This window comes from Zootoca vivipara, chromosome Z2 (genome assembly GCF_965207765.1).
Source record: "Zootoca vivipara chromosome Z2, rZooViv2.hap1.1, whole genome shotgun sequence".
Classification (NCBI taxonomy): Eukaryota; Metazoa; Chordata; class Lepidosauria; order Squamata; family Lacertidae; genus Zootoca; species Zootoca vivipara.
In genome coordinates, this window is record NC_142585.1 from 45,817,080 (window position 1) to 45,843,303 (window position 26,224).

The 26,224-nt window shown below is 50.5% G+C and overlaps 4 protein-coding genes across 14 annotated transcripts in view; 2 read left to right on the plus strand and 2 right to left on the minus strand.

Moving 5' to 3' along the window:
- The window catches only part of LOC118078502 (uncharacterized), a 6,579-nt gene extending 3,010 nt beyond the window's left edge, over positions 1 to 3,569 (minus strand). The window contains exon 1 of the mRNA XM_035102391.3: positions 1,875 to 3,569. Within this exon, the coding sequence (XP_034958282.1) occupies positions 1,875 to 3,569 (1,695 nt within the window). The remainder of the gene's footprint in view (positions 1 to 1,874) is intronic.
- NDOR1 (NADPH dependent diflavin oxidoreductase 1) lies at positions 3,466 to 10,953 on the plus strand. Of its 7 annotated transcripts, XM_088665039.1 has the most exons (16): positions 3,474 to 3,605; positions 4,116 to 4,228; positions 5,274 to 5,408; positions 5,486 to 5,563; positions 5,867 to 5,964; positions 6,656 to 6,754; positions 7,211 to 7,312; positions 7,413 to 7,616; positions 8,070 to 8,191; positions 8,377 to 8,597; positions 8,905 to 9,012; positions 9,097 to 9,211; positions 9,556 to 9,702; positions 9,961 to 10,079; positions 10,479 to 10,570; positions 10,677 to 10,953. In XM_088665039.1, the coding sequence occupies exons 2-16, from the start codon at positions 4,199 to 4,201 to the stop codon at positions 10,819 to 10,821; spliced, it is 1,815 nt and encodes a 604-aa protein (XP_088521165.1). In that variant the 5' UTR covers positions 3,474 to 3,605; positions 4,116 to 4,198; the 3' UTR covers positions 10,822 to 10,953. The 7 variants fall into 7 exon arrangements, with proteins under 7 accessions (XP_034958288.3, XP_088521166.1, XP_088521165.1 ...); XM_035102397.3 differs by lacking the exon at positions 4,116 to 4,228 and having other exon boundaries at positions 3,466 to 3,605; XM_035102398.3 differs by lacking the exons at positions 3,474 to 3,605; positions 4,116 to 4,228 and adding an exon at positions 4,387 to 4,497.
- Positions 10,954 to 14,593: 3,640 nt separating this feature from the next.
- Positions 14,594 to 19,117, plus strand: RNF208 (ring finger protein 208). Its single transcript, XM_088665042.1, has 3 exons — positions 14,594 to 15,012; positions 16,534 to 16,689; positions 17,429 to 19,117. The coding sequence occupies exon 3, from the start codon at positions 17,584 to 17,586 to the stop codon at positions 18,166 to 18,168; it is 585 nt and encodes a 194-aa protein (XP_088521168.1). The 5' UTR covers positions 14,594 to 15,012; positions 16,534 to 16,689; positions 17,429 to 17,583; the 3' UTR covers positions 18,169 to 19,117.
- A 708-nt stretch (positions 19,118 to 19,825) lies between these two features.
- On the minus strand, positions 19,826 to 25,594 carry LOC148686663 (extracellular fatty acid-binding protein-like). Of its 5 annotated transcripts, XM_088665054.1 has the most exons (7): positions 24,618 to 25,594; positions 24,397 to 24,533; positions 23,297 to 23,367; positions 22,371 to 22,481; positions 21,627 to 21,731; positions 21,502 to 21,521; positions 19,826 to 19,911 (listed from the first exon to the last, which is right to left on the minus strand). In XM_088665054.1, exons 1-7 carry the CDS (start codon positions 24,699 to 24,701, stop codon positions 19,906 to 19,908), a joined length of 534 nt encoding a protein of 177 aa, XP_088521180.1. In that variant the 5' UTR covers positions 24,702 to 25,594; the 3' UTR covers positions 19,826 to 19,905. The 5 variants fall into 5 exon arrangements, with proteins under 5 accessions (XP_088521180.1, XP_088521177.1, XP_088521179.1 ...); XM_088665051.1 differs by having other exon boundaries at positions 21,502 to 21,731; positions 24,618 to 24,820; XM_088665053.1 differs by lacking the exon at positions 19,826 to 19,911 and having other exon boundaries at positions 21,357 to 21,521; positions 24,618 to 24,820.
- Positions 25,595 to 26,224: the final 630 nt, after the last annotated feature.

A 26,224-nucleotide genomic window follows, 5' to 3' on the forward strand; every position in this document is an offset into this window, starting at 1 on the left:
CAGGGATTCGAACTGCCGACCTTCTGATCAGCAAGCCCTAGGCTCAGTGGTTTAACCACATATATACGCATACATACACACACACATATCTAAGCATATACACATGCATACATATACATACAGGTGAAACTCAGAAAATTAGAATATCGTCGAAAAATGCATTTATTTCAGTAACGCCACTTTAAAGATGAAACCAATCTATGAGATAGATGCGTAACATGCAAAGCCAGATATGTCAAGCCTTGATTTCTTGCAATTGTCATGATTTGTCGTTAGGCGGGTCAATTATAAATGGAATGTCATTAATGAAATGTCACAGCGATGTTTATTTTTGTATGATTGTAACTATTTGTCAAAATTAAAAGGAAAATAAAAAATAATTAATTGCATTACAGTGGTACCTCGGTTTATGAACACAATTGGTTCCGGACGTCTGTTCATAAACCGAAGCAAACTTTCCCATTGAAAGTAATGGAAAGTGGATTAATTCGTTCCAGAAGATGAAAAACACCCCCTAAAACAGCAAGTTAACACGAATTTTAACACGCTTGGGGGAAGCGCTCCCGACATCCGGCAAAGCAGGAGTCCGCCGCCGCCCCACGAGAGGTGGGGGAGCCCGGGGAGCCCAGGGCTCAGTTTAGAGGTCGTCACCGCTCCCAGCGACTGCACGAGAGGTGGCAGACTCTGCGGGTTGGGGCCGCTCGGGGGAAGCGCTCCCGACATCTCGCAAAACAGCTGGTGCGTCGCCGCCTCCCTGAGCGGCGGAGTCCACCACCACCGCTATCCCACGAGGTGTGTGGGGAGCTCAGGGAGCCCAGTGGCTCAGTTTAGGGGTCGTCACCCCTCCCGGTCGTCACCCCCACGACGACCGCACGAGCGGTGGCGGACTCGGCGGCTCAGGGCTACTTGGGGGAAGTGCTCCCGACATCAGGCAAAGCAGCCGGCGTGTCCGCGGCCCCGATCCGTGGAGTCCGCCGCCCCCACCCCACGAGAGGTGGGGGGAGCCCTGGGAGCTCAGTGGCTTGGTTGGGGGTTGTCACACACCCACCCCGCGAACGCACAAGCCCGGGACCAGAGCCAGAGCGTGCCCGGCCATCGGCACCCGGCCGGAGCCCTGTGGCCTAGGGCAGTGTTTTTCAACCACTATTCCGCGGCACACTTGCCTGGTGTGCCGTGGGAAAATTTGAAAAATTACTTTATATATAGTCAATATAGGCACAGAGTTAATTTTTTTAACATTTTCTAATGGTGGTGTGACTCGTGATTTTTTTAATGAAATAAGTGTGCCTTTGACCAAAAAAGGTTGAAAAACACTGGCCTAGGGCAACGTGCTCAGTGGAACTCCGGTGTACCGGAGGAGAGGGCGAGGGAAGCCCGGAACCGGCCGAGAAGGCCACCACTCCAAACAAGCAGAAGCAAGGGAGAGGGACTATGTGAGGTGAAGAGCCTCAGCCTTATCGCCCTGCTGCTGCATCGTCCCGCCGAGGACGCTCGGCTGCCGGAAGCCCCAGGTCCAGGAAAGGCCCAGAAACGTGTGAGTGGGGGGAAGGGAGAGGCCCTGGGAGTGCTTCCGATGCTGCGGAAGGCTCCGGGCCTTCGCTGAGCCATAGGAACGCCTCCGCAGCTGCGGCCCAGTCTTGAGGCCTTCGTGGAGGCCTCGGACACCTCGTTTTTCGTACTTCCGGGTTACAGTTGTTCGTAAACCGAAAGTTCATAAACCGAGGTGTTCGTAAACCAAGGTTCCACTGTACTGAAATAAATGCACTTTAAGGCGATATTCTAATTTTCCGAGTTTCACCTGTATACACATACGGGTTCAGAGTTCGAGTGATGCTAGACGGGTAAGGCTGGATGACCCCCGGGCGCCCAGCTACCTTTTTCCTCCGCCGCGCCCCGCCTTTGCTCATGCAGGAGCGGTCCAGCGAAAGATATCCGCCGATGACCTCAATCTCCTCCGCGCAGGGGTAACGGCTCCGGGGGAAAGCGCATTCGAACTTGGGACCGGGCGCTTCCCGGGTGCCATTGTGCAGCAGGGTAGACTCAAATCCAGACCCCAAGGCGGCGTCTTCGGAATCCGGGGCCAGAGAGCTGTCATAAGGGACGTCGCAGCCCTCCAGGCGGGGGCTCAGCACCTTCAGCGGCGCCAAGGGAGTTGTAGTTTCCTCATCAATGCAGGTGACAGGAACCCGGTCATTCTCCTGGGGAGCGGGCACCCCTCTCGGCGGGCGAGGGACGACCCGGAAGGAGTTGCGGGAGTTCTGGCGCAGGCTGGCCCCGGGAGAGGGCGCCAAGTTGGCGACAGGCGGTGCTACGGTTCCTGTGGCGATGGCGCCCCGCAAGCAACCCCTGGGATCTGTGGCATCTTGGAGGGAGGAATTGGTAGGGTGGGGCTCGGGGCCCCTTGGCGAAACAGTACGGGGGCGTTCTTGGGATCTGTAGTATGGTTCCTCCAGGTCCGCAGTGCGGCGCCCAGGGCCCTTTGGCGAAGCAGGCCGGGTGCCTCCCTCGGGATTTGTAGCGCACCACTCAGAAGCCATCCGGGTGCTTTCCTTGGGATATGTAGATTCTGGCAAAGGCGGCCAGGTGATTTCTTTGGGAACTGTAGCATCAAGCAAAGGCGGCCAGGCTCTTTCTCTGGGAACCATAGAATCCGGCGAAGGCGGCCAGGCTCTTTCTTTGGGAACCATACCATTGGGCGAAGGTGGCCAGGCTCTTTCTTTGTGAACCTTAGCATCCGGCCAGGCGCTTTTCTTGGGAACCGTAGAATCGGGTGAAGCTGGCCAGGCTTTCTCCGTGGGAACCGTAGCACTGTGCCAGGCGCCTCCCCCCCTGGGATCTGTAGCACGCTCCTTGGGATCTATAGCACGGCGCCCCCGCGGGTTCACGAGGAAAGAATTGGCGGCGATCTTCTGCACATATTGGCTGAAGGGAGGAGTGGCCAGCTGGCCTCCGACCATGCGCAGTGTTCCGCTTGAAGCCTCCTTTGCCCTCTCGGACTGCCGTTCAGGCATGCGCAGTGGGACACCCGACTCCTCCGATTGGCAGAAGCTACTCCAGGCGTCCACTGGTTTCTCTGCCGTGTTGTACCGCCCTTCGCGAATGCGCAGCGGGCAACCCGAAGCGCCCATTTGCCCTTTTGACATGCGCAGTTGGTCCGCCGAAACGGCCTGGCGCCCTTCGCACATACGCAGTCCGTCCCCCGAAGTACCCCGCATGCGCAGTAAGCCATCCGAAGCCTCCTTCCGCCCGGGAGCGCCACAGCGGCGTATGCGCGGTCTCACCGGGTCGAATTGGTGCCGGAGGCGGCGGACGTGGCCCGGCTGGGGCTCGTAGACGACGACCTGCTCGGCCCTGAGCTCAGCGGCTCCCGGTACGCGTCGCTGGGCGGCTTCTCCCGGGCACGTCTCGATAATGACGATACGGTCGGCGCGGATGGTCCGCACGCCCGGCATGGCCGAGTAGAGCTCGAGCAGGCGGGACAGCGAGAGACCGTCGTCTGTGGCGGCCCGCTTGGCCCGTTTCCGCTCCAGTAGGGCTTTTTTCCACTCGGGCACCTGCGAGGCCTCCATGGCTGCCGCTTCGGAGCGACTTTCAAGGACTCTGAGGTAAATCAGGCGGAGGTTGGCGGGCCGGGTTGTCCGTCAAAGACGGCGACCAATGGGCGTCGAACGGCGCGGAGGCGGGCGGCGTGGATTGGCGCGCTCGCCGACGCTCCGCCCACGCTGGGTCGGGCCTTCTTTGACAAGAGGAAGGACGGGCTTTGAGGGAATCAAAGAAGAGGGTTGGCTGGCGGAGCTGTCCGTCAAAGGCGCGAGCCAATGGACACAGGGCGGCGCGGAGGCGGGCGGCGCGGATTAGCTCGCTCGCGCCACGCTCCGCCCACACTAGCTCTGATAGGAGGAGGATGGGCTCTGAGGGAACAAAGTAGAGGGTTGGCCGGCGGGGTAGTCGCTCCAAAGCTTGGACCAATGGGCGTCGGGCGGCTTGGAGGCGGGAGACGGGGATTGGCTCGCTCACGCGACGCTCCGCCCACGCAAGTTATAATAGGGGAATTGAAGAGGACGGACTCTGACGGACTAAAGGAGATGATTGGCTGGGGTCTTTGTCTCTCCAAGGCTCTGGCCAATGGAAAACGGGTGCCGCGGGCGTGTTCCGCCCACCCTGGCTCTGGCCGTCTTTGATAGGAGAAAGGAGGAGGATGGGCTCTGATAAAGCAAAAGATTCTGAGGTAAATAAGGCGGCAATTGGGTGACCTGATTGTCCGTCAAAGGCGCGGTCCAATGAGAAGGGGTGATTTGCTGCCGGGTGGACGGCGAGGCGCAGCGCGCCAATGGGACGCGGACGACTGGGGAAAGAGTCTTTTGAAGGCGGGTCCTCATGACGTACGCGGAAGTGGGTGCCCGCTTTCACTCCAGCTGCTGGCATCACGTGGATTCCTGCCATTCTTCTGCATTCCTTAAATCCTTTTTTTCCTGCTAGGTTGGGGCAGTATTAAAAGTAATAATTGGTTACTAGCATGATTATTGATTATAATTATTAATTGCAGTATTACCAATTTGGGTCTGGGGTGCATTTATTATAAATTGTTATTAAAGGTAAAGGGACCCCTGACCATTAGGTCCAGTCGTGACCGACTCTGGGCGCGCTCATCTCACATTATTGGCCGATTCCACGTCATGTGGCCAGCATGACAAAGCCGCTTCTGGCAAACCAGAGCAGCACATGGAAACGCCGTTTACCTTCCCGCTGTAGCGGTTCCTATTTATTTACTTGCATTTTGACGTGCTTTCGAACTGCTAGGTTGGCAGGAGCTGGGACCAAGCAACGGGAGTTCACCCCGCCACAGGGATTCGAACCGCCAACCTTCTGATCAGCAAGCCCTAGGCTCAGTGGTTTAACCACAGCGCCACCTGGGTCCCCTATAATAATAATTAAATATTATTAATTACCAATATGGGCGCGGGCAACCACTTCCGCGTACGTCATCAGGACCCGCCTTCAAACGACTCTTCTCCCCCCCCCAGTCGTCCGCGTCCCATTGGCGCGCTGCGCCTCGCCGTCCACCCGGCAGCCAATCACCCCTTCTCATATGAAATGTCATAGCGATGTTCATTTTTGTTTATTTTTGAATGATTGTGACTATTTGTTTCCTTCCTTCCTTAATTCATCTACAATGGTACCTCTACTTACGAATTTAATGCGTTCCAAACGCACATTGTAAGTTGAATCCCATAGAAATGCATTCTCCTGTTGAATTCCTGCCTGCTTCGCAGATGGAAGAGCGCCGCCTCCTGATCCTTTTCGGCAGCCAGACCGGCACTGCCGAGGATTTAGGTGAGAGGATCGGGCGCCAGGCCAAGCGCCGCCACTTCCAGTGCCGGGTTGACGCCCTGGACTCTTATCCGGTGGTGAGTGTGAATTCCACTTGCAATGAGAGGATCCCAGAGCATGCGCAGAGTTCAAGCCACTCTCCCTTTTTCCCTAGGCAAACCTGATCGATGAGCCCCTGGTGATTTTCGTCTGCGCCACCACGGGGCAAGGAGACCCTCCGGATAACATGAAAGTAAATAAATATTAATAATAATAATAATAGTAATACTGATAGTTGAGGCAGTATTAAAAGTAATAATTGATTACTAATTATTATTAATTACTAATATGGGCCTGGGGAGCATTTAAGGCCCCCAACCCTAATCTGCAGGTTGCCATCTGATCGGATTTCATTCTGATCCTGATCAGATTTTGGGAATTATTTTAATTTAATTGCCTGATTTTATGTTGATGTATTATACATTTAATGTGAGCCATGTTTGACATGCAATGAGTATTCCCCTCTCCTCTTTTTCCCGACCGCCGGAAAACCCAGAATTTCTGGAGGTTCCTTTTCCGGAAGAGCCTGTCTCCCGGTTCCCTCTGCCAGCTGGACTACGCCGTTCTCGGGCTTGGCGATTCTTCCTACCCCAAGTAAGTCCCCCTTTTAAAATTAAATTTAAATTAATCATATTTCATGAATTCAATTTCAAGAAATCATATTTCATGAATTCAATTTCAAGAAATCATATTTCATGAATTCAATTTTAATAAATTATAATTTTAATTGAGAAATAATACTTAATAAATTCAAGAAATAATATTTTATAAATCCAATTTTTGAAATAATATTTCATGAATTCAAAATTCATAAATCATATTTCATGAATTCAATTTCAATAAATAATATTTCATGAATTCAATTGCAAGAAATCATTTCATGAATTGAATTTGTAATTAAGAAATAATATTTAATGAATTCAATTTTAATAAATCATATTTGATAAATTCCATTTCCATGAATCATATTTCATGAATTCAATTTTAATAAATCATATTTCATGAATCATATTTCATGAATTCCATTTCAAGAAATAATATTCAATCAATTACATTTTAATAAATAATATTTAATTTTAAGAAATAATATTTAATCAATTAAATTTTAAGAAATAACATTTCATGAATTAAATTTCAAGAAATAATATTTAATCAATTAAATTTCAAGAAATAATATTTAACCAATTAAATTTCAAGAAATAATATTTAATCAATTAAATTTTAATAAATAATATTTAATAAATACCCGGGAAAACAATGTTCCTTTCCCCCCCCATCCCGCCAGGTTCAACTTTGTCGCCAAGAAGCTGCACAAGAGGCTTCACCAGTTGGGCGGCTGCCCGCTGCTGCCCGCTGCCTTGGGGGATGACCAGCATGACTTGGGGTGAGGCTGGATGACCCGGGACCCGAACTCCTGTGATTTGGGGTGGGAATAGATAGATAGATAGAGGAATTAAGAAGGGAAGAAAGTAAGAAAAAGAAAGAAAAAAGATAGATAGATAGTTAGATAGATAGATAGATGAATTAAGGAAGGAAGGAAAAGAGAGAGAGAGAGATGAATTAAGGAAGGAAGGAAGGGGTGAGAGAGAAAGAGAGAGAGAAGGATGGGAGGGAGGGAGGAGGGAAGGACTAGATCGCCGCTTGGTACCTTTTTGCCGCGAATATGCAGAGATCCGGGGTCAGGCTAGATGGCCGCCAGGGGTCCCTTTTTGCCACGAATATCCGGAGATTCCAGGGCTGAGATTTGGGGTCAGACCATACAGCCCCATTGGTCTCCTTTCGCCGCAAATATGTGGTGATTTGGTGGTCAGACTAGATAACCGCTGCGTCCCTTTTTCAGCCCGGACGCCGCCGTCGATCCCTGGCTTGCGGATCTCTGGGAGAAGATCCTGCAATTATATCCTCTTCCTCCCGGCCTGCAAATCCTTAGTCCAGACATCATGTAAGCACAGTGATTATTATTGTTATTGTTATTATTATTATTATTATTCCTGCTATTCTTCCGCCGGTCTCACTTCTATGCTCCTTCTCTCCCCTTCCAGTTTGCCGTCCCGCTTCACCTTCCGCTTCCTGGACGGCAATGACCAGACCGGGTGCCCCGACCCCCCCGCCGAATCCGACCCAGGTCCTACGTGCGAACGGCACCCCTTCCCGGCCCGGGTGCTGTCCAATCAGAGGGTGACGTCCGAGTCGCACTTCCAAGACGTCCGGCTGATCGAGCTGGACCTGGCCGGATCTGGGATCCAGTGCGTTCCCCCCCCCCCTGTGGGTAGATAGAGGAAGGAAGGAAGAGAATTAAGGAGGGAGGGAGGAAGATAGATAGTTAGATAGATAGATAGATGGAAGGAAGGAATATGGAAGATAGATAGATTGATAGAAGGGAGGGAGGAAAGAATTAAGGAGGGAGGGAGAAAGGAAGGAAGGAAGGAAGGAAGGAAGGAAGGAAGGAAGGAAGGAAGGAAGGAAGGGAAAGAAGGATGGAAGGACGGAAGGGAGAAATAGATTGATTGAGAGAGAGAGAGAGAGGATTAAGGAAGGAAGGAAGAGAGAGAGAGAGAGAAAGAAGAAGGAAGGAAGGGATAGATAGATAGATAGATAGATAGATAGATAGATAGATAGATAGATAGATAGAGGAAGGGAGAGAAAGAAAAGGAAGGAAGGAAGGAAGATGCCAATGCGCTACGTTACCCTTTCCCCAGGACTGCCGCCGGCGACCTGGCCCTGATCGCTCCCCGCAACGCCCCGGAGGACGTGGAGCTCTTCTGTCGCCTCTTGAACCTGGACCCACGCCGGCGCTTCCTGGTTGAGCCGGCCGAACAGGGTACGCACTACGTTTCTCCCACCAGGTCCCATCAAAGTGCCCGGACAAGGTTTCCAGGGCGGGGCCTGGTGCCCGCACTACGTTTCTCCTGCCAGGATCCATGAAATTGCCTGGGCAGGGATTCTGCTGGGCAGGGGCCTGTTGCCTGCACTACATTTCTCCAGCCAACTCTTCTGCCCCACCAGGCACCGCACTGCCATTCCCACTGCCCCGGCCCTGCAGCATTGGACACCTAGTGGAAAACTGCCTGGACATCGCCGGCGTCCCCCGCCGCTCGTTTTTCGAACTTGCCGCCCAGCTCTCGCCCGACGAGCGCGAGCGGGAAAAGCTGCGGGAATTCGTCTCAGCGCCCGGCCAGGAGGAGCTCTACGCCTACTGCCACCGGCCGCGACGAACCACTCTGGAGGTAGGCCCAAGCAGTCCCAGGGCCGGGGGAGTTCTAGCGCTGGGAACCAGGCGCAGGGAACCAGGCGATGGGAACCATGACGCAGGAAACTAGACGTTGGGAATCGGGCCACCATTTCCAGCGCCTGGTTTCGAGCACCACGGTTCCCAGTGCCTGGTTTCCAGCACTTGGTTCCCAGCGCCACAGTTCCCAGCCAGCCCTGCTTCCTTCCCCCAGCCAACTTTGAGCAGCTCAGCCGTTGCCTCAAGTCTTTGGTGACACCCAGCAGGTGCTGGCGCTACAATTCCCAGCTCTTTCTCCCCACCAGGTCCTGAGCGATTTCCCCAAGACGGCGGCCGCCATTCCCTGCCACCTCCTCCTCGACCTCATCCCTCGCATCCGGGCCCGGGCCTTTTCCATCGCCTCTTCCATGCTGGTGAGTCTTAACACACAGTTTACCAAACCCACCCACGCCTCCACCACTGCACCCGGTTCTACGACTCCTGCCCTCTCCCCACAGGCCTTCCCCGACCGCATCCAGATCCTGGTGGCTGTGGTCCGCTACAAGACGCGCCTGGCCCGGCCCCGGCGCGGCCTCTGCTCCACTTGGCTGGCCTCCCTTGACCCGGCACGCGGTGAGTTGTAGCAGAAGGCGCTGGGCACAAAATGCTATGTTTCTCCTGCCAGGAACAAACAAATTGCTTGGGCAGGGGTCCCGCGGTGCGGCCTGGCTCCCGTGCTATATTTCTCTTACCAGGACCCATCAAAGTGCCCTGGCGCAAATCCCGCAGCAGGGCCTGGTGCCCGTGCTACATTTATCCCGCCAGAACCCACCAGTGATCCAGCGCAAATCCCACAGTGGGCCTGATGCCCGCACTACGTTTCTCCCGCCTGGCACCCATGCTATGTTTCTCCTGCCAGGACCCATCAAAGTTTGGTGGCGCGCCCTGATGCCCCCGTTACATTTCTCTTGCTCCAGGGCCGGTCCAAGTGCCCCTGTGGGTGAAGAAGGGGGGGCTGCAATTCCCTGATGACCCCGACACCCCCGTTGTCATGGTAGCTCCTGGGACGGGCGTGGCTCCCTTCCGCGCCGCCATCCAGGAACGTGTAGCGCAGGGGAAGAGAGGTCAGGAATTTTAAAAATGCAAATTTAAAAAATTGTGAATTTGATCATGAAATTTCAGGAATTTATAGAATGCAATTAGGAGGAAATCTGTGAATTTGATCGTGAAATTGCAGAAATTTATAGAATGCAATTTGTAAATTTGTGCAGTATTCAATGCCATTTCAGGCCTTTTAAAAAATGCTGCTTGGAGGAAACTGTGGGTGGTCTCTGCTGTCATCCTATTGCTTCCTCCCTCCTTAACCCCGCCCCCTTCTCCAGGCAACTTCCTCTTCTTCGGCTGCCGCCACCGCGCCCACGACTTCTACTTCTGGGATGAGTGGGCGGAGCTTTCTGACCGGGGCTTCCTATCCGTCTTCCCCGCTTTTTCCCGGGACCAGGTGAGCCAATGGGAGTGCGAGGAAGGAAAGGGAAGAAAGAAAGAAAGAAAGAAAGAAAGAAAGAAAGAAAGAAAGAAAGAAAGAAAGAAAGAAAGAAAGAGGGAGGGACAAAGGAAGGAAGAGAAAGAAAAAAAGGAAGGAAGGAAGGGAGAAATAGATCGATCGATCGATAGATAGATAGATAGATAGATATAGAGGAATTAAGGAAGGAGGGTAGACAGAGAGAGAGAGAGAGAGAGGAAGGAAGGAAGGAAGGAAGGAAGGAAGGAAGGAAGGAAGGAAGGAAGGAAGGAAGGAAGGAAAAGAGAGAGAGAGAAACCCTTTACGCGAGGGTTTTGTCTTGCTGGCATCCCTTGCTGGGAAAATTAAATCCAATTTTTTTGGCCCACTTCCCTGCAGGAAGAGAAAATCTACGTCCAACACCGCCTGCGGGAAAACCAGGCGCTGTTGTGGGAGTTGTTGTGCCGTGGCGCCCGAATCTATTTAGCCGGGTGAGTCGTACTGCGGCCGGGCTCCAGGAATTGTAGTGCCATCTAGTCCTTGAACCCGCTGTTCTGATTTCAATTTCAATTTAATTTCAATTTAATTTAATTCCAGGAGCGCCAAGGAGGTGCCGGAATGCATCGCCGAGGCCCTGTGCTCCGGGTTTGAGTCCGAGGGCGGGCTGTCAGCGCCCCAGGCAGCTGAGTTCCTGGCCGCCCTGGAGCGGGCCGGGCGCTTCCAGGCCGAGACGTGGTCCTGAGCTGGGCGCCTTGGAAACATCTGGGCGCTACAGTTCCAGGAATCCTCCGGATGGCGGGTCGACAGGGCCGTAGTTTCTGGCAGTCACATCTTGCACCCAGTACCGGGAATAAAACTACGACGATTATTGTTACGATTGGTTGGGTTTTTATGTAGTGCCCTGCAGTTCCCCGACGCCCTGAATAAACTGCGGTTCCCAGGCGCCTTGAGTGACCTGCGGTTGCCCTGAATAAACTACAGTTCCCAGATGCCTTGAGTGACCTGCGATTGCACTGAAGAAACTACAGTTCCCAGGCACCTTGAGTGACCGACTGCCCTGAATAAACTGCAGTTCTCAGGCACCTTGAATGACCTGCGATTGCCCTGAGTAAACTACAGTTCCCAGACGCCAGGAATGACAAATTGCCCTGAATAAACTGCAGTTTCCAGGTGCCTTGAATGACCTGCGGTTACCCTGAATAAACTAGTTCCCAGGTACCTTGAATGACCTGCCATTGCCCTGAATAAACTGCAGTTCCCAGCCGCCTGAGTGCGCTGCAGTTCCCAAGAGCAAACTACCTGAATATGCTACAGTTCCCAGGGATATTTTTAAAAGGCTGTTCTAGGGGGTGAAATGCAGTTTTGGGTTGTTTCATAAATTATTATTATTACGATTATAATTATTATAATTACTAGTAATTATAATTACGGAGCAGCCTTCTTCCTTCCCCCATTCAGGAAAAATAATAATAAATCGAACTCTGTATCTTCCTCCTTCCTGCTTGGGTACCAATTCCTCAGAGCATCCTTTTCCTCCATCCCTTTCTTCTTCTTCTCCTCTGAGCATCTTTTTTTCCCCTCCCAGAAAAGAATCCCTTTGTTTTGCTTTGTTTTAAATTTGTTTTGCTTTGTTTTAAATTTGTTTAATTCATTTTTATTCCATTTTCATATAATACAACATTTATCTACATTTTCCTTAATCCAATATTCATGTATATATATATATGAATGTATGTATGTGTGTGTGTATATATATATATATATATATATATATATATATATATATATATATTCATGTATATTAATTTCTTGTTATTTCTTATTTAATGGTATCTTCCTATGACATAAACCCTTAATGTATCACAATATCTGTTAAATAAGATCAAGATTAAAAAAATTGGGAAAGTTGGGGGGGAGAGACTTTCTGTCAATTCCTTGTACAATATACAAGTGAAGCTCGGAAAATTAGAATATTGTCGAAAAGTGCATTTATTTCAGTAATGCAACGTATTATTTTTTCTTTTCGTTTTGATTTGACAAATGCTTTCTTTTGGAAATTTCTCAGTAATAAAACAAATAGTTACAGTGGTGCCTCGCTAGACGAATGCCCTGCTAGACGAAAATTCCGCTTAACGAAAGGATTTTCTGATCGGAGGTTGCCTCGCTATACGACGATGTTTTCTATGGCCACCTCTTTGTCTTGCGAAGCGTGGCCATAAAAACCTCCGATCAGAAAATCAGGGCATTCATCTAGCGAAAGGGGAACCAGCTGTAGCAAGGGAAGAAGGCAAAGGAAGATCAGCTGAGAGGCGCTGACAGCTGTCACCGCCTCTCAGCTGATCTTCCTTTGCCTTCTTTCCCTGATGCAGTTGGTTCCCCTTTGTGTTCCGCTGGCAGAGACCAGCGGAACACAAAGAGGAATTAGCGGGGGAGGAACTAGGTGTCCGCCCGCTTGCCTTCGTCGAGGCGGCGCTTTCTCGGCGAAGGCAAGCGGGCGGGCTAGGTGTCCCCCGCTTGCCTTCCCTGAGAAAGCCGGGTGCCTTCTCGGGGAAGGCAAGCGGGCGGGCTAGGTGTCCCCCACTTGCCTTCGCCGAGAAAGCCGGGCGCCTTCTCGGGGAAGGCAAGCGCCCTACGATCCCCGCTGTGTGTCGGGCGGGATGGGGGGGAAATGCAGGATGTTTCCTGTCTTCCCCCCCCCATCCCGCCTGTCACACAGCGGGGATCGTAGAGGGCTTGAGAAGCCCCCTACGATCCCCCGCTGTGTGTCGGGTGGGATGGGGGGGGGGGAAACGCAGGATCTTTCCTGTCGTAGAGGGCTTGACATCCCACCTGTGTGACAGTGGGGGATCTCCCTGCCTGCTTCCCCGAGCTGAAGCGCCCGGGAAGTGCGGGATCTTTCCTGTCTTTCCCCCCCCCATCCCGCCCGACACACAACGGGTGATCGTAGGGGGCTTCTCAAGCCCCCTACGATCCCCGCTGTGTGACAGGCGGGATCCCCCGCTGTGTCGGGCTTGCCCGGGTGCTTCAGCTCGGGGAAGCAGGCAGAGAGATGGCAACAGCCCGGGAAGCTGCAGGCTGTTGCCGTCTCCCTGCCTGCTTCCCCGAGCCGTAGCGCATCAGGGGACAGAGCCGAAGATCGGCGGGTGCTGTTTGCCGGGGTTGACAAGCCCCGCAAGCAGCGCCCGCCGATCTTCGTGTGACAGGCGGTGGGGAAGGCAGGCAGGCAAGAGAGCACGTGGCTGCCTGCCTGCCTTCCCCGCCGCCAGTCCCCCGGAGCCCATAGGAACGCATTAAGTTTCAATGCATTCCTATGGGAAACCGGGACTCGCTAGACGAAAATTTCATTTCACGAATTGACCCGTGGAACGAATTAATTTCGTCTAGCGAGGCACCACTGTACAATCATACAAAAATAAGCATCACTATGACATTTCATTAATGACATTCCATTTATAATTGACCTGCCTAACGACAAATAATTACAATTGCAACAAATGAAGGTTTGACATATCTTGCTTTGCATATCATGCATCTATCTCATAGATTGGTTTCACCTTTTAAGTTGCGTTACTGAAATCAATGCACTTTTGGACGATATTCCAATTTTCTGAGTTTCACCCGTATCTGGGTACCAATTTCTCTTCTCAGATTTCTTTTTCCTCTCCATCCTCCTCCTCCTCTCTGGGTACCAATCTCCCTCCTCTGCCCCCCCCAGGAAGTCCCGCCCCCTGCATCCCCACATCCTCCCTCCCCGAGCCCGCCTCCTTTCCCTTCCTCCACCAATGAGATTGACAGGTCTGCCTCCCCTTGGGTACCACTGCTAGCATCCTTCTCCCGCATCCCGGATTGGGCGCCTGTCAATCATCCGTCCATTAGGCGCTGCTTTGGGGGAGGGCGGGTGGAGGGGTCACTCTCTCCAAACAGGAAGATTGATGGGAGGGACAAACACACCCCACCCCCACCTGAAAAGAAAACATCCGCCCATCATTCGCTGCAGCATCCTTCATCCCTATGCTCTGGGTACCACTCCTAGCATCCGGGATCGCGCGCCTGTCAATCCATCCATCGGCTGCTGCTGCTTTTTGGGGGGGTCACCCTCTCCAAGCAGGAAGATTGACAGGAGGGACAAACACCCCCACCTGAAAAAAAAACAACCATTCGCCCATCATTCGCTACAGCATTCTTCATCTCTATGCTCTGGGTACCACTGCTAGCATCCTTTCTCCCGCATCCGGAATTGGGCGCCCGTCAATCATCCATCCTGCTTTTGGGGGGAGGAGGGAGAGGGGTCACCCTCTCCAAGCAGGAAGATTGACGGGTGGGAGAAACGCTGCCCCCCCACCTGAAAAAAAACCAATTCCTTTTATCAGAGGTCTTTTTCCTCTCCATCCTCCTCCTCCTCCATCCTTCGCTCCCCCCATCCTCCTACTCCGCCCCCTTCACAGGAAGTCCCACCCCATGCATCCCCGCATCCTCCCTCCCCAAGCCCACCTCCTTTCCCCTCCTCCTCCACCACCACCGAGATTTACAGGTCTGCTCTGGGTACCACTTCTAGCATCCTTCTCCTGCATCCAGATTGGGCCTGTCAATCATCCATCAATCGGGCGCTGCTGCTTGGGAGGGGGAGGGGTCACCCTCTCCAAGCAGGGAGATTGACGGTAGGGACAAACACTGCCCCCCCACCTGAAACAGCGGCCTTCCGCAGCATCCTTTATCCATATCTGCATCTCTAACTGCATATTGGGCACCACTTTGGCCTGCAGCATCTTCGCAAGGCCGCCCCGCCGTCTCCCCCTCCCGGCCTCCTCGTCCAATCGGATCACCGATAAGGGGACCTGAGGACACCCTCCCCCCCCCCGTCTTCTGGAAGGTTCCGGATCGCCTGGAGGAGGGAAAGAGGGGCCGCCGCCATCGTCTTGACCGACCAGGAAAGGTGAGGAGGCCTCTGATGGGTGGGAAGGGAACCCACCAGGTCATCCAAACTGACCCCAAATTGGTGGTGGATTCGGGGTGATTGACAGGGGAGGGTTAGGGGGATGGGTGGGACAGCAATGGTCTTCAAGCCTCACCCTAGAATAATCCCGTGAGGGCTAGGGTGATTGATGGGGCACGCTGGTGGTCACCTAGCTCCACCCTCTGAATCCTCAATATTAATTCCCAGTTTGATTGACAGGGAACTGATGGTCATCTAGCTCCACTCTCTGAATCCTCAATATTAATTCCAAGTTTGATTGACAGGGGACACGGATGGTCATCTAGCCTCACCCCTTGAATGGCAGCTAGAATATCCCGTGATGATTGACAGGAGAGGGCTAGGGTGATTGACGGGGCACCGATGGCCATCTGGCCTTACCCCCTGAATGGCAGCTAGAAGATTGACAGGAGGGCTGGGGTGATTGACAGGGGACACTGATGGCCACCTAGCCCCACCCTCTGAATCCTCAATATTAATTCCCAGTTTGATTGACAGGGGACACGGATGGTCATCTAACCTCAATGGCAGCTAGAATATCCAGTGATGGTTGACAGGGGAGGGCTGGGATGATTGACGGGACACCAATGATCACCTAGCCCCACCCTCTGAATCCTCAATATTAATTCCCAGTTTGATTCACAGGGGAGGGCTAGGGTGATTGACAGGACAGCAATGGCCATCTAGCCCCACTCCCTGAATGGAAACTAGAATGCAAATGAATTAAAGAATTAAGAAATAAATAATTTTAAAAATAATATTTCAGTAGAATATTTTTTTAAAAAACTTAAAAAATATTTTATAAATATTAATTTTATTGTGGCTGTTTCTATACAAATAAAACGGAGCTGGTAGCAACACAACAACAAGGACAACATCAGTAGTTAAAAATTAAACTATATATTTAAATAATTGGAGCTAAATAATACATTCTGCTTTTTAAAAAAAACATTATTATTCTGGTACATTATAAAAAATATATATTCTGTATTGGGTGATAAAGTTTTGGATGCAAATAAAATGACCGGCAATAAAATAACAAAATGTATACAAAATATGGTTTTTTTGTAATCTCTATTTTATAGAGATTACATTTTAAAATATACTGTGTATATATCTTATTCTGGCAGTTTATACAAATATTTTTTGCATTGGGTATATTGCTGAAAATAATAATCATATCAACAAACAGTTCCTGGCTTTCTGGGGTTGGTTTTAATGACTTTCAGGACCCCTTCCAACTTGAATATATATTATGTTATGTTATGTTATGTTATGTTATGTTATGTTATGTTATGTTATGTTATGTTATGTTATGTAGGCAGTGCCTCCAATATCCTGTTCCTTTATGCATCCTCCCCCCCCCCCAAGGCACATTGATGCCCAACTTCTACCCGGGGCCTGAGAAGGGAAGTTATATCACCAAGAGTCCTCTCTAGCCCTTTTCCCCAGCACCAATTATTGGTTTGCTTCACCTCCCAGGCTGCGAGTGTGAGGGACCCGTCCCACCTAGACACCAGAGAAGGAAACGAGCTCCTAGCTTTCCGCTTGCGAGGAAAGGCGACCAGCCCCGATTCAGCTGCCTTCCCTTGAGCTGCAAGGAGCCGTCCTGAGCCTGCGCCTCGTCCGTGGCTCCAGGTGGGTCGTTTCGTGGGTTGATCCATGAGTAAATGACAGCTATGTTTTAATGTTAGTTAAAATTAAATTTCAGAATATATATACACACACACACACTATACACAAACACATACAATTACAATGGTACCTCGACTTACGAAGGTGATCCGTTCCGCGGCGCTCTCCGTAAGACAAAGTCTTCAGATGTCGAAGTACCTGTTTTGCGCATGCGCGAAGCGCAATTTATGCGCTTCTGCGCATGTGCCGACCTCGCGCGGCGAAAAGTCTTCTGGGTTTGCCGACTTCAGAAGTCGAAACCTTCGGAAGTCGAGTCATTCGGATGTTGAGGTACCACTGTATATATTTCAGTATAATACACAAACCCACAGTTATATATTTCAGTATATGTATATATATATATACACACACACACACATACACACACACATAGATATATAGATATATATATATATTTCAGTGTGTGTGTTACAATAGATATACCATATAATACATATTAATTTATTGCAGTGACCAGGTGGTAAAAAAGCAAAAAAGGATAAGCTTTACATGCATTTTTTTTAATTAAAAAAAAATCCACTCTAGGATTCTGGAACTCTGTGTTAATGCATGTTATAAAAGAAGGAAAACCTTCAGGTTTCCTTGCATGGGAAAAAAAATCCTCTCTAGGATTCTTGAACTCTATGGGGGAGGAGGAAAACGAGCTCTAGCAAACCCCCTCTCTGTGATTCTTCTCCCGCAGGTCCTCCTGCCCGCCCACCCCGGCCATCCGCCATATCCCCACCCCCGGCATGCGCCGCCACCGCGCCCGCTTCAAAGCCCGCCCCCGACGACGACGCTAGCCATGTCAAGGCCTTCCTCCTGGGCTGCTTGAGGGGCCCCCAAGTCCTCCTCAAGATGGAGGCCGTCAAAGTGGGCCGGCCAGAGAAGTTCCCCAAGCGCCCCCCCTGGCCGCCAGGCGAAGTCATCGCCAACCAATCCTGCACTGAGCTGGCTCCGCTCGACCCCAAGCAGCCGCTGCCCCCGCCGCCGCCACCGCCACCCTTCTACCCGTCCCCAGGCGAGGTCATCGCCAACCAGTATGCCCTTCCGGCCCCGCCGCCTCCCCACACAGAGCCCCTGGAGTGCCCCACCTGCGGCCACGCCTACAACGCCGCCCACAAGAGGCCCCGCCTCCTCTCCTGCCTCCACTCCGTCTGTGAGGAGTGCCTGCAAATCCTTTACGAATCGTGCCCGAAGTACAAATTCATCTCCTGCCCCACCTGCAAGCGCGAGACGGTCCTTTTCACCGACTACGGCCTGGCTGCCCTGGCCGTCAACGCCCGCATCCTGGCCCGCCTGCCCGCCGAGGGCCCCGTACCCGGGCCCTCACCCTGGGGCCCCGAATCCGGACGAGGCTGCTACCAGAGCTTCCGGCAGTATTGCGGTGCCGCCTGCGCCTGCCGGGTCCGCAACCCCGTCTCCTCCTGCGCCGTCATGTGACCGTCGGATTCGCAAGGACGGGTACCGGGCCCCATCATCGGATGGTTTCGGGGCTGTGTCCGTGGAGGATCCAGAAGAATAAGAAGAGTTTGGATTTGATATCCCACTTTATCACTCCCCGAAGGCGTCTCAAAGCGGCTCACATTCTCCTTTCCTTTCCTCTGCCACAACAAACACTCTGTGAGGTGTGTGAGGCTGAGAGAATTCAGAGAAGTGTGACCAGCCCAAGGTCACCCAGCAGCTGCATGTGGAGGAGTGGGGAAGCGAACCCGGTTCACCAGATTACGAGTCCACCACTCTTAACCCCTACACCACACTAGGAGGATTTCTGGGCCCCGTCGTCAGAGTCTTTCCGGGCACCACAAAATGGGACGCCATCCTGGGACTAGTCCAGGGCTCTCTCTGTGGACGATTTGGGACGGTTTTGGGGCCTGGCCCGAGGGGGTTCCATCCTCGAGCGATCGGCTGAGGGGGGAAATTGGGGGCCCAGCTCACGGGCTCTCTCCTCTGATTGAGAGCGCTGACATGTGGTTGCACCTGCAAATTTCGGCGGTGCCCGTGCATGGCACCCTGGGGCACGGAGGGGACGAAAGGAGGGCTGGTCACGTGCAAGAGATGGACCCAACCTCTCAAGATGGCTGACACGATTGAGGGAGGGGGGCAGGCAGGATACGTTTGAACCCAGGCTATCGGTTTCACGGGAAGCTTTACTTATGCTCCAAGTCTTGCCGGGGTTCGACGCGTTCCGGCGGGGGAAAGGCTGTTTAGAAGTTAAGCCCTCTATGGGGGAAAGTGGGCTTGTCTGTCCTTCAAAGTCCTTTCCAAATGCAGGGAGTTGCAGAATGGGATCCCTGGTGGTCATCTAGATTTACCCCGCCCACTTCCCTCTGCTCGTGACCCTTGTCCTGTTCTTGTGAATGCCCTCAATAAAGATATCTATATTCCTGGAGCTCAAGAGGTTTTGGGGTAGCGGGTGCGAGGGCAGGCGCCCCAAAGGACCCTGGGTGCTCCTTCTGGAGGGAGGGAGTAGAGTGCTGTGTGCAGAGGTCCTCTGAGGAAGTCCAGAGTGTGCCGCTCTCAGGATTGGAAGAGTCAGAAGAGGCCAACCCCCGGAATTCCAGCTCTTCAATGACAGAATGATTGACAGGGAAGGGATTCCAGGGTCCAGAGGCGGGGCGGTCTATGGAAAGCTGGGCTGGTTTGATAACCAATCACATGGGACTGGTTCAATAACCAAGTACGTGGGGCCGATCAATAACCCAAGAATGCTGGACGGATCAATAACCGATAACATGGGGCTGGTTTGATAACCACTAAGGAGGGGATGGATCGAAAACCAAGAGCACAGGGCTGGATTGAAAATCAATAACGCAGGGCTGGATTGATAAACCAGAATGTGGGCCGCATCCATAACGTGGGGCCAGATCAATAACTAAATATTTAAATAATGGATTTTAAAATGGAAATATCTCATTTGAGATTTATATACAGTAAATAATAATAATAATAATAATAATAATAATAATAATAATAATAATAATTATTTATTATTATTTATACTCCACCCATCTGGGTGGCTTCCAACCGAGTAATAATAATAATAATAATAATGGGATATATCTCCCCCCGAGATACAAAAGAGACCAAAAACGGAAAATTTGCAGTTTCTGGATCTATTTATTAGGAGAACGAGGAGACCTCAAAGGACCATAGAGATGTTCCCACTTGGTGGTCTTCTTACTCCTAGAAGAGATGGAGATGGCAAAGGTGAAGCTTCCAAGCTGGTGGTCCTGCTGGGCGCTCAGAACGACACTTCCCACCGGCCCGAGGTCCTCCGACCAATGGCTTCCTCTCCGTCTCCACCCTGCCCTCCATCCCTGGTCAGAGGAGATCCCTGGAGATCCGTGGGGGTGACCCAGGGAGGTCCTTCGTTTGGGTTCCTCCCCATCTCAAGTACTTGAGATGATTGCTCCTGGAGATGGTTGTCCATTCCCAAGCTGGGGAGTAGGATTTGGAGCAGATGTCCACCAAGATAGACCTTCCTTCCTTCCTCTCCTTCATCCCTCCCTCCCTTTCTCTGTCCTTCCTTTCTTCCCTCCTCTCCTTCGTCCCTCCCTCCCTCCCTCTCCATTCCTCCCTCTTTGTTTCCTTCCTTTCCTTTCTTCCTGGTTTCTTCCTTTACTTGCTGCTTTCCTTCCTTCCTCCCTTTCTCGTTTCCTTCCTCCTTGTTTCCTTCCTTTTCTTTCTTCCTTCTATTCTTCCCCTCTTCCCTTTCTTCCTGGTTTCTTCCTTTTCTTGCTTCTTTCCTCCCTCCCTCCCGCCTCCCTCCCTCCCTCTTTCTCCATTCCTTCCTCGTTTCCTTCCTTTTTTTTCTTTCTTCCTTGCTTCTATTTTTCCCTTCTCCTTCCCCCCCTTCCCTTATTTCCTTTCTTCCTGGTTTCTTCCTTTTCTTGCGTCTTTCCTTCACTCCTCCCTTTCTCCCTCCCTCCTTCCTTCCTTCCTCCCTTCGTCCCACCATCCCTTTTCTCTGTTCTTCCTTCCTTCCTTCTTTCCTGGGTAATGTCCACCAAAGTAGATCTGAGATTTGTCCACCAAGATAGACTCAGGGGAGAGAGAGAGGGAAGGAAGGAAGGGGTGAGAGAGGGAAGGAAGGAGAAAGAGAGAGAGAGGATGAAGGGAGAGAGGAAGAGGGAGGAAGAGAGGAAGAGACAGAAAGAGGGAGGGGGAAGAGAAAGATAGACGGGCGGAGAGAGAAAGAAACAAAGAGGAAAAGAGAGGGAGGGAGATAGAGGGAGAATGAGACAGACAGGAAGGAAGGAAGGAAGGAAGGAAGGAAGGAAGGAAGGAAGGAAGGAAGGAAGGAAGGAACAGAAAGAAGAAGGGGGAGAGAAGAAGATAAAGAGGGAGCAGACAAAGAGGAAAAGAGAGAAAGAGGAGTGGGGGAAAAAACAGGGAAATAGAGGGAAGGAGAGAGAGAGAAACAGAGGAAAAGAGAAAGAAAGAAAAAGAGGGAGGTAGAAAGACAGAGGGGGAGAGAGAGAGGGAAAGCGAGAAAATGAAAGAGAGAGAAAGGGATGGAGGGAGGGGGAAAGAGAATGTGAGAGGGGGAAGGAAGGAAGGAAGGAAGGAAGGAAGGAAGGAAGGAAGGAAGGAAGGAAGGAAGGAAGGAAGGAATAGGAGAGACAGAGGGGAAGAGAGAGAGTGCTTCTTTGACGAAATGACGCTTTGGATTCCTCAAGAGTAGCCTGGAAGATATCACGAAGCTAGACCTGAGATCTGTCCACCAAGCTAGACCCGAACCCCAATTCGAATTCACGCCCTCGGGAAACTCACGGCTTCATTTTGGCAGGCGACTGTGGAGAGAGAAGGAAGCAGGTTATTGCCGGGCCGTGGTATAAAGCTGGATGACTCTCCGGGGTCCCAAATCAACCCTTGGAGGACCTTCTGCGAGGACTTACCTTCCGTGGGGAAGATCTTGATCTGCTCGGAAGTGTAGCCCTTCTCCTCGCTGCGCTGCTGGAATCTCTCAAGCAATCCGATCGGCTGCGATTCCGCGTTGCGGGCTGGAAAATAATAATAATAATAATAATAAGTCCTCGATAATGTTATTAAATCAGCATAGTATTATTATTATCTTAGGAGACTAATAATAATAATAATAAATCAGTATATTATTGTTATTGCTATTATTAGTCCTTTATGGTGTTATTAAATCAGTATAGTAATAGTAGTAAAAGTCCTTGATAGTGTTATTAAATCAGGATAGTATTATTATTATTATCATCATCATCATCATCTTAGGATTTTTCAAATGATTTCCCCCCTAAGAGACTAATAATAATACTGTAATAATAATGACTAAAAACTCATGAGACTTCTTAGGAATCCTCAAATGATATTTTCCTCTAATAGAATAATAATTATAATAAGGGAACCAGAGAGAGGATGGGTATTAGTAGTAATAATAATAATAATAATAATAATAATAATATACCATCAGTATATTATTATTATTCCTCGATAATGTTATTAAATAAGCATATCATCATCATCATCATCTTATGATTCCTCAAACGATATTTTCCAACAATAACAACAACAACAACAATAATAATAGCATTTGATAATCTGATCCGAAAGCGGCCTCAGGTAGACTCTGCACACCCCCGCCCCCCCGGGGAGGCTCTCCTTCCAGGGCTTACCATACAGGCTGGAGGTGCGGTAGGTCTGGTCCTTGCGGCTGGTGATCAGGTCAACGATGGCATAGTTATTGCCGTCCGTCTCCACCACCTCCACTTTCTTCTCACCGAATCCTGGAGGGGAGGGGTGGGGAGAAAAGGACAGTGAAGGGGGGGAGAGTCGCCGGAAGTGGGTCCCCCAAGGATCATCTAGCCAAACCCGCCACACCTGCCCGGCTTTCCCCAGCATATTAATAGGATCATTATTATTAATAATTATTGATTAATAATATTAATTATAATATATTAATATTGATTGATATTAATTATAATATATGGTATTAATGAATATTAATGAATAATGTTTTATAATATATTAATTGATTAATAATAAATATTAATAATATTAATGATAATATAATATATACTTTTAATATTAACATTTTTTAATATTAATATTAATAAGCCTTTCCATCAAGCTGAGTTTCCCCAGTTGCCTTGGGTGGCTCCTGGCAATATAATATAATATAATATAATATAATATAATATAATATAATATAATATAATAATGTATTAGTAGAAATGTAACTATTATTAATATAAAAATAAATGATATGCATTTAAACATATAAATTATTTATATAAATATAAACAATCAATAACACATAAATCTAAACGTTTTTGTTGTTGTTATCCTGCCCATCTGCCTGAGTTTCCCCAGCCGCTCTGGGTGGCTGCTGGCCAAATTCTATTTATATTCCTGTTATAATTTAAACATTATATTAAGATTTTAAATTATAATTTAAGTATTACATATTTAAATAATGTAAATATGTAAATATCAATATAAACACCAACCACTCTGGGCATAAAAATAAAAATAATAAAACATCAAAACGTTTGAAACATTCCCCAAATAAATCCCCGGAACGGAACCCTTAAATACGAACTGCATTTATGGTAGTATTTTCCATCGTCGCCTTTCTTGAAAACCATCTTGATCGTCTTGCAGCCTTGGGGTCTGCCGGGGGGGGGGGGAATAGAAAAAGAGGTCCAATATTTATTGGGGGAATTATTTTTATATGAATTTTCCTGCAAAAATAGGAGAGTCCCTATTTTCACAAGAATATATATATGTGTGTGTGTGTGTCCACCAAGAAAAGGTCATGGGTCGGGACAGGGTGGGGCCAATCACAGGTATGAGCCACGGGGGGTGGGGAGAGGAGTCTGAAGGGGCACTCTGAGGGCCCATTTAACAGACTAAGCCACAGCAACGAATACGTGACATACAGGCCAGGATATGTCGCCACCGCCACCGGGGAAATAGCAGGGATGCGCTGGGGGTGGGCAGGGGGTAGGGGAGTCACAGGGATGGGGGAGGAGGGGTAGCGATGCCTCATGGGTCGGGACAGGGTGGGGGGAGTCACCGGGGACAGTCACAGGGATGAATCGGGGGGTGGGGGGACAGAGCAGAATAGGTCATGGGCCGGGACAGAGTGGGGGGAGTCACAGGGATGAGGCACAGCAACGCGTGGCCGGGCCAGCTAGTATATATATAAAATTAATATAATATTTCAAAAGAGGGACACCCCATCCCGTAAAAAAAGGGACTTCCTATGACAAAAAGGGACACCCAATCCCATGAAAATATGGGCACCCCATCCTGTGACAACAGGGACTTTCTATGACAAAATAGGACACCCTATCCTGTGAAAATAGGGACTTCCTCTGACAAAAAAGGACACCCTGTCCCGTTAAAATAGGGGCACCCTGTCCTGTTAAAATAGGGACACCCATCCCATGAAAATAGTGAATATAGGGACACCCATCCCGTGAAAACACAGACTTCCTATTCCAAAAGAGGGACACTCCATTCCGTGAAAATAGGTATACCCATCCTGTGAAAATAGGGACACCCACCCTATGAAAATAGGGACACCCCATCCCGTGAAAATTGAGGCGATCCTCCTGGTAGGATGGACCTCTGTTTGGTGGCCGCCCGCCCTGGGTTCGAGAGCGGCCTGGTCTGGATGACGCTTGGGGTTCTTACGTGGGGATGCGGGTTTCGATCACGACGTCCCCGCCCTCGAATGACACGTCGACGGCCAGGGTCTTCATCTTGTCCATGTGCTTCAAGATGTGGGGGTCGGTCGTGCTGATTCCCAAAGCCATCCATTGTCCTCTGGCCTGAGGGGGGGGGAGATGGAGGGTGAGGGACCCTGGAGGAAGCGTGTCGATCTAGATGACCCTTGGAGTGCTCACCTTACTTACCTTCTCCTGAGCTTGAAGGTCATCCGAGAAGCCGTGGACGGCGCAGAAGAGGGCCAGAGCCACCGCGACCAAGCAGAACTTCATCTTCAAGATGGGCTTCTTTTCTTCTCAGGAACTTCTCAAGAACTTCGAGGAACGTGATTATGGGTCCTGCAGAGCTTCCTGGTTTTATAGAGCCCGGTGGCACCCTCCCACCTGGCCCCACCTCCGTCCCCTCGAGGTGAACTTCTGAGCCACCTCCTCAACATCTCCTGGGCTTCTTGCCAAGGGGTGGTTGGCAGGTGATCAGGAGATGTTGAGGTGGAAACTCCAATCCACCTCCGTCCTTCTGGGCTTCCTGTCAAGGGGTGGTTGGCAGGTGGAACCTCCCATCCACCTCCTCCCTCCTGAGCTTCCAGCCAGGAGATGTTGTGCTTGGCAAGGGAGGAGTCAGTTCCTCAAGGAACATCTCAGTTGACCTTCTGCAGAGGAGATAAGACCGGGGATTCCTGGCAGGAGATCAGGAGATGTTCAGATGGACCTCCCATCCACCTCCATCCTCCTGGGCTTCCAGCCAGGAGACGTTGTGGTTGGCAGGGGAAGAGTCAGTTCCTCGTGGAAGATCTCACGGTTGACCTTCTGCAGAACAGATAAGAGCGGGGATTGTTGGCAGGAGGACGGTTGACGTTCTTCAACCACACGGTGGTCCCTGAGGGCATCAGGCCAACCGAAGTTCATCTGATTATGGTTGGCATGAGGATAGGAACATCTCATGGTTGGTCCCATGCCATGGGTTCATCTGCAGATAAAACCAGATTATTCTCCAAAGGACCTTCTCATATTTGACCTTAGACCATCTCCAGATAAGACCAGATTGTGGTTGGCAGGACGACAGTTGTTCCATAAGACCTTCTCATGGTTGGCCTCATGTCATGTGTTCATCTGCAGATAAGAACAGATTATTATCCAAAGGACCACCTCATATTTGACCTTAGACCATGTGTTCATCTCCAGATAAAACCAGATTATAGTTGGCAGGAGGACAGTTGTTCCATAGGACCTTTTCATGGTTGGCCTCATGTCATGTGTTCATCTCCAGATAAGACCAGATTATGGTTGGCCTGAGGAACGTAGCTTTGAAGGAACACCTGGAAGCCTTCAGAGATAAGATGAGGCGATGGTTGGCAGGAGAACAAGGGTCCCAGTCTGCTGGTTGATCTTTGACGGTCCTTTGGGGCCACGGCCCTCATTCTTACCCCCACCGGGTCCTTGGACAACCGCCATGGCGCCATGTCTCCCAGAAGATCCACCATCGGTGGTCTTCTGGAACCAAGCATACCATGAGGTCCACCTTTCAACGGTCTGATGGGGCAGTGTGTTCTCCTGGTGGTAGATTTAGGGCTGACAGTTGTCCCAGAGGACCATCGGGGGGGATTGAGAAGGTCTACAGGACAACCATTGTAGGTTGAGGTACTGGGGATGATCTGGATGACCGTGGGGGTCCCACTCAAGTTTGGGGTGTTGCTTGGACTTGAGGGGGCCCCAATTCCTGCTGCTTTCCCCTTCTTGGAAGGAAGGGAGGAAGCAGGGAAGGGAGGGAGGAGAGAAGCAGGGAAGGAAGGAGAATG